The 12,569-nt window shown below is 53.9% G+C and overlaps 1 protein-coding gene across 1 annotated transcript; it reads right to left on the reverse strand.

The window, feature by feature from the left end:
• Positions 1–616: 616 nt before the first annotated feature.
• CBX6 (chromobox 6) lies at positions 617–10,510 on the reverse strand. Its single transcript, XM_066358430.1, has 5 exons — positions 10,350–10,510; positions 10,124–10,167; positions 9,905–9,970; positions 9,696–9,762; positions 617–5,506 (listed from the first exon to the last, which is right to left on the reverse strand). The coding sequence occupies exons 1-5, from the start codon at positions 10,416–10,418 to the stop codon at positions 4,505–4,507; spliced, it is 1,248 nt and encodes a 415-aa protein (XP_066214527.1). The 5' UTR covers positions 10,419–10,510; the 3' UTR covers positions 617–4,504.
• Positions 10,511–12,569: the final 2,059 nt, after the last annotated feature.

Below are 12,569 nucleotides of genomic sequence, written 5' to 3' on the forward strand. Positions count from 1 at the left end.
CTTCCTGCAGACCCGAGACTTTCCCATCTTTGACCACTGGAGGCAAAGTTTAGCCAGCTGGGAGCTGGATGGTTGAACCACAGACAAAGGCAACAACACTTCATTTTTAAAATGAGAAAGAGAAAAAAGAAACAGCACCCTCCCCAAATATAGAGCTATATATGTATATTATATATATATATATATAGAATTCATTCGTGCACAATTCATTAAATGAGCTTTTCAAAAATTAAAAAATTATAAGATACATTTCTTTAGGCCTTTGTGTTTTTAAATTAAAACCAATAAAAGATAGTCTCCACCTCCACTCTGGCCAAAAACAGGGGCAGGCCCCAGAACTCCACTGCCCTGGTTCCTTCTGCCCTGGCCTCTTGCGAAGGGTCCTGTTAGACCATCAGCCCCGTCCCCCTAGCCTAGTGGAAGCATTGCACACAGTAGGTGCTCACTCACTGGAGTGAGGTGCCAACTCCTTCAAGGTGGGGAGGGGGCCTGCAGGCCTGAGGTGGGGCCCTCAGTCCCCATTCGGCCTCTCCCATTTCAGCATCTTGGTGACTGTCAGCAAGATGCGGTCAGGCAGGGGAGACCCTTTCCTGGAGTTTGAGACCATAATTCTGGGCTTTCTGAATCTGAGAGGAGATGCAGACAGAAAAAACAAAAATCTTTAAATGCTTTCCTTTTTAAAAGTGATTTCTTAAACCATACAGCCCCCAAGGGGTTGCCCTGGGCTAGTGCATGGGAGCCTGTGGAGCTGAGCAAGTGGGGCTCCACTCTCCACGTGTGGGCGAAGTGCAAAAAAAACCAAAACACCAAAAAAACAAAACCCCAAGAAAACAAAAACAAACAAAAAACCAAACCACAAAACCCCAAAGGTGGGAAAGATGGTGCTTCCAGTTGGGTCTCCAGAGGCTGGAAAGGCTGGAGGTTGCTCAGCTCCACCCTCTTCCCGAGCTAAGTTTCCCACTCTGGGCTGACCCCTCACCCAGGACCGTCTGGCTCATGGGTGGCCTGCCAGCTCTGTGGTGGCCCCAAGGCCCAGGCCCCACCATTTAAAGGAACTTTAAAAAGGGCAAAGGCCAGAGTAGCTGGGCTCTTCATCTGGTGAAGCAGCTCTGCCTCTCGAAGCCCGTTTCCTTGTCTTATACAGGGTGATCCCTTCCACTCCACACACCTCACACTGCGTTTGGGGCCATGATCGTCACCTCTCCAGAGCGGAGGAAGGACGGAGCTCATCTGAACCCTGACCCCTTTGCAGGCTGAGAATGAACGGGGCTGTGGGAGGCTGGAGGCCCAGTGCCAACAACCTCCACCACCACCACCCCCGACCCCCAGCAGCTGCCTGGACACCAGCAGTGTTGTATGAAGAGGTCCTACTGCCTAATACACCCATTCCACAGACAGGTAGATGAGGGTCAGAGAGGGGAACAAGACAGGGAAGGGTCCCAACTTCCCACCTCCAACCAGAGATACAAGATCTCACCTGTTTCCTATGACACATGGGTAGGGAGGGGTGGCATTAAGGGAGATGACTGATGCCCCAACCAATACTGAACATGGGAGGAGACTGGGCCATGGGGACATTTCACATATAAAAATAAAGCAAACCAGACTGCAACTTCTGCTTGGTAATTAGGCAAACGGAAAAGCAGCAAGGGGGAAAGGCCCATGAAAGCTGATCCATGCAAAAGTGTGTGGGGGGCTTCTGGGCCCCACTCCAAGCCACCCTGGGAGAGAGGTAAGGAGGGCTCTACTTGCTCCCAACACTGTGCCCACCTCGGAGCAGTGTGCATGTGTGCCTCTGCACGAACCGAGGAGGGGTGGGGCTGCGAGGCTGTGCGTCCGTCCGGGGCAGCCAGCCACCCACCCACCGCCGGTGGAAAGAGAAGGGGCAAGGCACTCCCTTCTCCCCATGGCTACCCCCAATACCTTAGTGTCACCACCTAAGTCTTCCCGAGTCCACAGCTCCTGTCTTCCTGAAGCCTGCATCTCCTACCTGGCCAGGGAAGCTCAGGGGTGTCATGGTCTTTGGGGTGATGGGGAGGGAGACACTCCCCTGCCACAGGGTGGCAGTGGTAGGGACCAGATGGCCCAACAGCTGACAAACGAACAGAGGAGAGTAAGACCCCCAGCTGCACCTATTCACCAGCATTCCTGGAGAAAGTCACCAATGATGGATCCCGGCCATGGTGGGACCCCCAGCTCCCCAAATCTCAGCTCCATCTGGTAGGCCCCTACAGCTCTGGCTAGTTCCCTTGGAACCAGCTGTCATCCTTTGAGCGAGGACAGGTGTGGAGTCCGGGCCCAGGACACAAGGGAGGGCTCGTTCTGCCTCACACCACGGAAGTCAGGCAGTTGGCTGCAATCCTGGGGACCCACCAGCCTGACCAAGGCCCCCACTCCTGTTCCTGACATTGCCACCTCACCTGTGCAATCACTGCGTTACTAGTTTCTCTTTAAATATCTTTCTCCCCTCCCCCCCGAACCCTATAGGAATCCCACAATATTTTTTTTATTTCTTTTTTTCCTTTTTTGTTTTTTGCAAAACTAATTCTTTCACTTTCCTGTCATAAAATCACCTCTGAAAACACAACTTCTTTACAAAAAAGGTCACGAATGACACAGACTCTCAGGAAAACACATTTCTATGGTCTCTGGAAACACCTGTAACTGGCACCCAGGTGATCACTCACCTGGAGTGAGGGGTCGGGGGAAATCACCTCTAAGACAGAGGAGAAATACCAGCCCTTATTTGGGGGGAAGCCAATTGGCACTTGGACGGCCACAGAGCCAACACAAAGGGCAGGTGGGGAGGGGTCTGGGAGTGCCAGCCCCCCAGACCCTGTGAGAACCCTTGTTCTACATCCTGGGGGGTGGGGGGCCAGGGGCCAGGCTGCAGCCCCTGCTGGGGAGATTTGGAAAAGTCCTCCCACACTTAGGACAAAGGCGTTTGTTCCCTAACTGGATTCTTTTTCTGCCTTCTCTTACCTTTTGCCGTCATGCTTCTGGGCTGTAACACTTGTCACTGCACATACTAGGTAGGGAGCTATGCTGAGTCTGGCGCAGGGCATGCCACTCATGCATGACTAAGACCGACTGGGGCCCTGGGCTGCCACCCGAGGCTGCCGGCCACAGCGCCCCAGACCCCTGGCCCTGAAGCCTGCACTCTCCTGAAGAGCACAGGCCCCTCTTTGCACCCTCCACCCCGTTTGGCCTGCCTATCCTCCCAGTACCCGGGCTAAAACTGGGGCTTTGGTCTCTGCCACTGGCATAGATACCTCAGCTCCCTGGCAGCAGAGGGACAGAAAAGCTGCCCAGGGCACCAGAGGCCTCCCGCTGCTTCGAGCAGGCTGGGCTATGAAAGAGCCTCAGCAATCAGAAGCGAAAGTGAGGGGCGAGAGAAGCCAGAGACCCTCGAGTACCAGGTTTCCTCCTTCCCCAAAAACACCCAGGAGGAAGGGGAAGCTCAGGTCGGGGTCTCCCTTTTCTACCTCAGTCCCCACCATGCCATAAGTGAAGCCACTGAAGGCCTGGCTAGTCAGGCTGACCACACCAAAATAGAAGGGCATGCGGGTGCACACCCCCAGCATGCCCAGGCTGGGACGATTGGCCTGGTGGCCTCCACAGGCCAGCTGACGGCAGGGAAGGTCCAGGCCTTGGATCACCCTATTCTGAGGAACCACAAAGGGTGCTGCCTGGAAGCCTGGACCCTGTGCCCAGTGCACATACAGATACACACACAAACATGCCAAAAGGCAGCAGGTGCACACACAGTGGGAAGTTCCCACAGCAGGCTCTCGTAGCACCTTTGGTCGAGAACTGAAGGGGCCTTTAGATGCTGGGAGGCTGTGTCAGTGTGAGGCCCCTGCCAGTTCCTCCCACCGTCCAGACAGGGATTAGTAAAGAGGTGGGGTCGGACCTAAGGGGGTGCTTGGATCTCCTCCAAAAGTGGGCAGGAGACCCCTGCCTCCGGCACGGCAGCCCCCATTTACGTGGAGAGAGGGGCTGAGGCTGGCCTCACTCAACCTCTGTCTGGGCCCTGCCATCCCTGCCCCTCCTGCCTCGGCATCTGGAGGAAGGAAAGAACAGTGCCCACACTGGGAGGGGTCTGAGGGGCCTCACACTGCCGGGTTAGCACCAAGTCAGATGCTGTGTGCACGAGTTGGAAGCAAGCTGGGGGAATAGGGTGGGATGTGGAGGGCAGCTGAACCCCATTTCTGGGACTCCCTAGAAGCCACCCAGTGGGCCCCACTGTACATGGGCAGGGAGGGTGCCAAATGACAAGAGGGAAGACTTCCCAGTGCCCTCACCTCACTCCAGCCCTAACCTGGTCCAGAACTGACCCCCACTGGGCTTCAGGGGGCTCCAACTGCCCAACCCATCCCGGATCAACACCGAGCCATTTGAAACAAGCAAAGCACAGGCAGAGGTGTCTGAGGGTGGGGGCGGGAACAAGGGTATGACTTTGGGCAGGAGGGCCCCCCCAAAGCCCCCTCCTTGGTGGAGCCCCTCACTTGCTCATCCCACTGCTGCTACCGCCTCCTGTGACGCCTGCTATCCCAGCAGCCACCTTCTCGAAATCCTCAGGGTTGCAGAACTCCTTGATAGTGACGGTCAGGAGGTTGCTGGTGACATCAGTGACGACCACATTGGAGCAGGGTGACATCTCAGGGCGCCAGTCCCCAGCCTCTGGCTCAGAGGAGGCGCCGGCAGGCTCAGGGGCCTTGGGAAGTGCCTGGCTGGCAGCAGCAGCGACGTCGGGAGGTGCCCGCTTGCTGGTGGCTGCTGTCTCGGGAGAGATGGACAGGTCGAGCACCTCAGGCTCTCGCCAGTCGGGGACAGATGGGCTCATGGTCTCAGGGAGCAGCTTGGGGGGAGAATCCTCGGGGTCAGAGGACTGTGGTGCTGGTGAGGGGCAGCCAGAGGAGCTGGAGCTGCGGGTGTCGTAGGGGGCTGTGGGGGCCGCCAGGAGCAGCCCTGGAGCAGTGGAAGCAGCAATGTCGGCCTTGCTGGCTTGTGGCGGCTGCAGAGGGCCAGGTGGAGGAGGCTTGTTGTACAGCGCAAAGGTGCTGAACTTCATGTGGCGGATCTGCGTGCGAAGGATGCTCTCACTGAACTTCTTGCTCTTGCCGATGACTCGGTTCCGAGAAGGGACTTTGGGGCGGGCAAGGTTTCCAGCCCCCTGCCCAGCGCCCCCTCCTCCTGTGCCCTTGTCGATGACTTTCAGGTTCAGGATGATGCGGTTCCGCTTGGGCTCTCGAGGCTTTACCTTCCGATTGATGATGCGCACAGTCTCGGAGAAAGGCGAGATGGGTGGGCGCAAGCCAGGGCTGCTCCCCTGGGGGTCTGGGCGGGGCAGGGGGCGGCGAGACATGCGGTGGCAGCGGCGGATGTCCTTCTTGAGCCGGTGCACGGCTGCACTGGAGTGCAGCTTGGGTGAGGAGGCGCTGGCGGTCGGCTTGACAGAGAAATGCACATCACTGATGCGGAGGGCCTCGGCCTGGGCCCGTGCCTATGGGGAAGGAGTGGGTTAAAGGGGGCTCAGCTTCTGCTGCCCTCCTCTGGATACCCCTGTGCCAGCCACTCTCACAAATGGTCTCTCTAAACCATCCTGAGAGCACTTAGGAGGATCAGTACTGCTCATGCCCAATTTCAGAGATAAAAGGAAACTGATACAGAAAGGCAAAGCAAGCGCATGAGATCAGAGGGCAAATCAGACCCTAGTCCAGCCTCAGCTCCAAGACCCACATTACCTATGTAAGCTTGGCTATGGGCACTGGAATCAGATAAGTCGGTGGCTGCCCTTGCTGACAACCCAGGAATGTCAAAGTTGGGACACTACACAGAGAACAGCCCATTGCTCAGAAGCCCCTGACCAACTATGCTCTGTGAAGGAGCCCAGCCCAGCATGGCACTCCTCCCTGGGCCAATTCTTGGGGACAGAGAGAGGGGGCCCCTCCCTTCCTGTCCACCGCAGCCCTAGTGACCTACTTTGCAGGATCCCAAATTTCCTGGGGTTTCCCTCAGCTTTTGAACAGTCTGCATCTCCAGCTGTACCCAAGCTGATCACTCACTGCCTATGGGACAGACCACCTCATATTCTCTGCACTAAAATGGCAGGGCAGGACAGCTGAACAGGGTTCTGTGGGCAGCCAGATCCTGTCCCAGGCACCTGGGCCCAGCTGCAGCCCCAGGACTCTGCAGTAGCATGCCTGCTGAACTGTGGAACACTCAGGGTAGGGCAGGGCCCTCAGAGACCCCAGGTTCAGGCAACGGACTCACAAGACCACATCTGCTGTTCTCCATGGTCTAACTATCCTTCCTGCACAATAAAAGTAGTTCTGAGGACATGCCAGCTGCTTGAGGCTACAACTACAAACACAGCCTCTACCCAGGGGTCTGTGCTTCTCAGGGAAGACAAGTAACAAGCAGTTAGGATGAAGGGTGCCTAGGTGCAGTAAAGGAAGTGTGGGCCCAGAGGAGCACAGATAGGGGCACAAGTCCTGGAGGATGAGGCCCGAGTAGGAGAGAGCCCTGGACTTTCCCGAGTCTGTGTCCCAGGTGGTTGCAGAGGCCTAGGCGGCCTGCTCAAGGGGTGCTGCTGACATGTGACGGAGGCAGACAGCCTGGTGGTGAGAGGATGCAGTGGCCAAGGGACCGAAAGCAATGGCTGGAGAGGGTAGTGGTGGATGACTCATCTGTATTTTACAGATATCTTGGCTCCTTATGGGCAGGGAATCACTGGGGGTGACTGCATCCATCCAGGTGGGTGATGGTAGTGGCCAAGGACAGATTCACATAGTCTGTGAGCTGTCTGAGAGTGGGATCTGTGGTTTGGGGTCTCTTTACCTCATCCCACAGTAGTACTGGGGAGATAACCTGAACACTCATTTGACCACCACCCCCAGAAGAGGTGTGTGTTGACTTATCTGCTGAGTAAGCAAGGATGCCTTCCTTCATTTGGAATGTGGGAAAAGTACACTTTAATGTCACACGGCCCTCCCACACTCTTCAGGTCTCCAGGGGCTGCTTGGTCAACAACCCTTTCAGCCACTAGGTGGCAGCACACAGTACCCACCCCGCCCTTGCCAGGGATGTCAGTTCGTCTTGCTCTTAGCCTACAGTCAGGTACTGGTTCCCTTACATCCCTTCCCAAAGGCAGGGGAAGGACACCAGGCAGGGTTTTTGCAGGTTCAACCCCGTTGGAGCTTTAGGTGATCCCCATTCTTTCTGATCCCCCCAGGGGTTAGCATTTACTCCTTCTGCATATTGCCTGAGCCCTTGGACCTCTGTGAAAATGGCTCTGCCAGAGTTCAGCAGTGATGGACTGGCCCTGAAGAGTGGCTACGAGTGTGGGCAAACATCAGATCTAGGCTCAGTGGGCTTCCTGTGCCTCTGCCTATTTGTGCAATCACAGCAGGACCCGCCACCGGGGCTCTTATGATCATCAGTACATGTTACATGTTTAGTACAGTGCCTGGCATGCAGTAGATACTCAATTAATACTAGATTTGTCCATGGGGAGTGGGCGGGCAGATGAGCAATAAGCATTTTCTAATGTATGGTTTCTGAACTTTTCGATGAGAAACATTTCTATTATAATTTCTAAATATGTATAATTTTCTAAAAAAAAAAGGACTGGTTTAATCTTCCTCTTTCTCTCCCCTCTCCAGATTGAGAATTTTTTGAAGGTAGGAGCTGGGTCTGCCTATGATTTAAAAATGGTAACCACAGCCAACGTCTTTACAGAACTCTAACTGGGCCAATAGGCACGGCTCTGAGGGGTTGGTATGTACAACAGACAGCACAGAAGAGTCAAGGCCTAGCCTCTGCTACTGATACCCTGTGTATGCAAGTTATTTAACCCCTCTGGCCTGTTTTCCTATGTATAAATGTGGATAATGCAACCTACTTTCTGGGAACCTGTTCCTTTCAAAATAGTTCCCAACAAAAAGTGCTGAGTGTAACTGGTGTACTACACCCACTGTCTCTCAGTGACTCACAGAGCAATGGGGTCAGATCAAGCTAATCTCCATCGCTCAGTCAAGGTCCTCTCACCTCCTCTCCATCCCGTCCCTTCATGATTTCCTGTGTTTATTTGTCCACCTTGCCCCTTAACTCAATGTGTACTCTCTGAGGGACAGGGTGAAGAAAAAGACAGGACGAAGCCATAAAGTTGGGTGATGGAACTCAGGTAAATCAATTCCCCTCTCTGGGCCTTGATTTCCTCATCTGCGAAGTGGGGATAATCCCCACTTCACTGTGTTGTTGAGGAGATTGAAGGAGATAATCCATGTGGGGGCTCAGCACTGTTAGGCCCATAGCCAGCTCAGAAACTAGATTAAAAAAAAAAAAAAAAAGCTATCATTACTCACTTCACCGCTAGAGGGTGCTCCAGCAGTGCAGCAAGGCAATCACACAGCCCACCAGCCCTCCAGCTGTTCTGTCTAATCCTTCCTAAGAAGCATCAAGGGTTAAAGCTGCTTCATGGATCCCGTAAGATGTGTGTGTATCGAGGCCAGGGGTCGGTGAAATATGTAATTCTGGAAACCAACATTTCTTTCACTGCTGCTTTAGGTCCAAATCAAACCCTTACACATAAATAGTCCTTTTGGGTGGAGGGGGGGCTGGAGAGGCCCACTCCCTCTCATTGGGCTTTGAGCTTTTTGAATAAATTGGTGATTCTGAGCATCTGCATTGTACACAGTCTCTTCTCTGCAGAGTCCTCATAGCCCTTCCTGCACCAATTGTCACGAAGTCCCAGGCTGTCAGGGTGGGAAGGGGCCCTGAGACAATCTTAGCTAAGGGGGTGACCCTAGTTTCCCAGGAAGGCCCACAGGGCAGCCTTGCCTGCCACCTTCGGTCATCTTGTCCAACCTCTTCCAGACTCTATTCTTTCTCAGTGAAAAAAAAAAAGTAAATAAAACAAAATAAACTCCCCAAAACTAAAATGGCTTCCTCTGGAGCTAGGACTCCCTTCCTTGCCAAGGTTAATGCACTATGCTTTCACTCCACCACTCCATCCTCATTAGAGCCTCTAGAAACAGCCAGAGAGGGGGGAAACTGAGGCTCAGAGTTCTGAACCGGTGGCCCAGCTTCGGTGATAAACTCTAATAAGTGAAGTGATTTAAGGTCAAATTCCAGCTGAATCCCCCCAGTGAGGAGGGAAGGCATGCAGAACAAATTCTGAGAGAGGAAAGCTGGGGGCAGGGAGACAGGTGGCTCCCAAATGCCTTTCCCTGTTCCCTGTCATGAAGGAGACCACATTCACTCTCCCTTTGTGTTTTAATTCCAGTCAGAGAGAGACCAAGGAGAGATGGCTCAAGGCTGGGGGAGATGAGGGCTCTCAGGTACAGAAGGGGCCTCTCTGCCACCCACTCAGGTGGGCAGCCCGCATCTGCTTCATCCACCCCCCTCCTGGATCCCTGCTGGCCTCCCCAAACTCTGGTTTTGTCAGGGAGGATTATCCCCCTCCTGACCCCCAACTCCCAGAAACCTCTTGCTGAAGCTGGAGCCGGTGGCGGTCACTGCCAGGGGCTCGTCGGGGGCTCACAACCACCCCCTGCCCAGTTGGGGCCCATCTGGAAAGGCCCGCCCTCCTGGGCAGCCGCCTATCTGTCCCTCCCTTGCAGGCCCCGAGTTGTGGAGCTGTGCCGGGGCTAGGGGCCCGAGAGGGGGCTGCTGGGGCTGGGCCAGGTTACCTTCAGGAGGAAAGTTTTGGGTTTGGGTCCCCTCTTCTTGGGCCCATACAGCTCACGCTCCCTCTCCCTGCCACGGAAAAACGCAAAAGGTTAAAAAGGGCCCCTTCCCGGGCCCCACTCCATGCCGCCCTCCCTGGCTCCCCCGTTCCCCCGCGCGGTGCCCCAGACGAGCCTCGGCCCCACCGCCCCTGCCAGCTTCCCAAACTCACTTCTGCTCGAAGGCTGCAATAAGCCTCGAGTCCAGGATGTTTTCCTCGGGCTCCCAAGTGCTATACCTGCCGAGTTGCACATGCAGAAAATAAAAATGAAAACCAGAGAGGCAGAGGCACATGCGAGGGAGCAAACGTGAGCAACCCCCCAAGTAAAAAAAAAAAAAAAAAATGCCGGGTGTCCGCTGCCTCCCCTCCCCCCTCGCCCGCGACACTCACTTGATGGCCCACCCCTTCCATTTCACCAGGTACTCGATGCGTCCCTGAAAAAACAGAGAGAGAAATAAAGGGAGGGTGGGGGGTGGGGAGGATGCGGAGACGCGAGGAGGCGGTGGCGCGGGGGTGGGCGAGAGAGCCCAGGTTAGCTGGACCGCTTCGCCTTAATGGCCCGCAGACCCAGCCAACGGCTGCGGGACGAGGCGTCCCGCCCCGGGAGGTGGCTCACCTTTCGGATCCGCCGCTTGATGATGGATTCGGCCGCGAAGACGCGCTCGCCTACTGCAGACAGCTCCATCTTGCTCAGCGGCACCCACAGCCCATAATACTCCCTGCTCCCGCGGCCGGTGCTGCACCGCTCGCGCACGCGCCGCAGCACACAAGCCCCGACGGGCGGACGCGCGGCGGGGCGCGCGCTCGCGCTCCAGCTGCGAGCCGTCACGTGACCCTCCAAGCGAGCGCGCCGTTGCCAGGACCTCCCCCTCCCCCGGGGCCGTTGCTAGGGAAAGTGAGCGCACACGGGGCGGGGGCGCGCGCTGAGTCTTAAAGGGGCCTAGCTTGGCGGCCGGAGGTGTCCTGGAGCTGGGTGGATGCTGGGCTTCTGGGAAGCCAGGGAAGTGCAGTCTTAACATTTTCCACTCCCCTCTCCATCTTCCCGGCCACAAGATAGCTGACAACTTATTCCTCCTTTTAGTCCTATCCCCTGATGCAAATCTCACCAGGCCCCAGGCCTGGGAAGGGCGATGGAGTCTTGCAGCCTCTGCGCATCTTCGCTGTAGAAGTTTGCAAACAGTTAAATATGATACAGCAGAAATGCATTTGCTGTTGTCTTGCCAAGCCCTGCGGGAATTTCTTTAAAACATTGCCCCCTCATCCATTATTTATGTATTCGTGGGAGTGTGGTTTAGTAACCAGTTCAGATGAATTAAAACAAATACGCCACTGCAGAAAAGGGGGCTAGGGTGGGGTGAATAGGGCCCAGGAAGGCCAGGTTGATCTTGTGCATCTGTTCTTAGGCCAAAGTCTTGGGTGGCACCTGCCTTCACCCAGGAGGTTGGGTGAAGACCTCGGGGAGGACGAGGACGATGTGGCGCTAGGGGGAGGGAAAAGAAGGAGGCGGGGTGAGGACGGGGTCCCCATACTCCAAATTGAGTCCAAAGCGGGTCATCCTTGGGTTATTCAGTAGGAACCACCTCACGATCCTGTCTATGTTTTCTGATTCCCAGTCCCCTTGGCCACGTCACTCTCCTGCCGCCTGCAGTTTCTCTAACGATTCCGCCATTATTTACCCGGAGACCGGACCCCAGCTTCCTAGTTGGGGAGGGGCTGAGAGATCTGGGCTCTCCGGGAGAGGACACAAAGTAGCCCTGCCACACAAAACGCTTCATTTATTTTGAATTATTTAAACTTTATTACATCAACAGTCGTTGTAAATTAAAAAAATAAAATAAAACAAAGCAACTGTCCATAATCTTCATCAAACCATTGTTAATATCTTCACGAATCTTCGTCCAGCCTCTGTTCTATGCCTATATAAATACACATATACAGCATATGCATATGTATGATATATACTATATACGTTATCTATATATATATTTAACTTATATTTTTAAACAAAATGGGGCCATATAATTCACACTGGAATCTGCTTTTCTCAACGATATAAAATATAATCCTTTGGTGTCATTAAATTCAGATTTCATTATCGTTTAGTGGCTGCGGTGGGGCTGAGGTGGAGGTGGAGAGGAATGGGGAAGTGGTAAGGGTCAGGGTTGCCTCTTGCTCTCATTATTTGTTTATTAGAAAAGATGATTTTTTACATATCTGTGATACAACACCAGTTCTTGTGATTTCAAATCAACTATATAAAAATTTCCACTTTTCATTTCTGCATTTTTGTAGACTTGTCCAATTATTACCTTGGAGAAATTACCCTCCTCCCTGATAACGTGCTCTTGAGAAATAACTGTTTGCTGGCCAACTCAAGGTGGGCTTGGGTGTAAGAATCTATCTGCTCTGCTAGGGTGGGGAGGGGAGAATGGGGAGGTGAACTCTGTAAATATTGAGTGTGTGTGTGTGTGTGTGTGTGTGTGTGTGTGTGTGTGTGAGTGCGCGCGCACGCGTGCGCGCTTTCAGGCTGAGGAAGAAAGGCAGCTGAATGAAGCTGGTATTAATCTTTTATTAGTTCATTCAGCAGCTTTTGTGAGCCCCTTTTAAGGCTTTGTGTTAAATTATCAGAAACAGAGTTGCCCAGGCTTGATGTACTCTCAGTCAGATGAGAAAGAAACCTGCCATATAGTGTGACTAGTGCCAGAATGAAGATGTATTAATTTCCTATGACTATTGTAATAAATTACCACAAATTCGGTGGCTTAAAACAAGACAAGTTTGTTATCTTACCGTTCTGGAGATCAGAAGTCCTAAGTCAGTGTCACTGGGCTAAACC

Source organism: Saccopteryx leptura, chromosome 1 (genome assembly GCF_036850995.1).
Source record: "Saccopteryx leptura isolate mSacLep1 chromosome 1, mSacLep1_pri_phased_curated, whole genome shotgun sequence".
NCBI lineage: Eukaryota > Metazoa > Chordata > Mammalia > Chiroptera > Emballonuridae > Saccopteryx > Saccopteryx leptura.

Bases quoted from the DNA above. Each gene is read 5' to 3' on its own strand.
- CBX6 (XM_066358430.1), bottom strand. From the start codon at position 10,418: ATGGAGCTGTCTGCAGTAGGCGAGCGCGTCTTCGCGGCCGAATCCATC. The intron at 9,971-10,123 runs GTGAGTGTCGCG...GCAACTCGGCAG, and splicing joins TGGAAGGGGTGGGCCATCAA to GTATAGCACTTGGGAGCCCG. The intron at 9,763-9,904 runs GTGAGTTTGGGA...TTTCCGTGGCAG, and splicing joins ATTGCAGCCTTCGAGCAGAA to GGAGAGGGAGCGTGAGCTGT.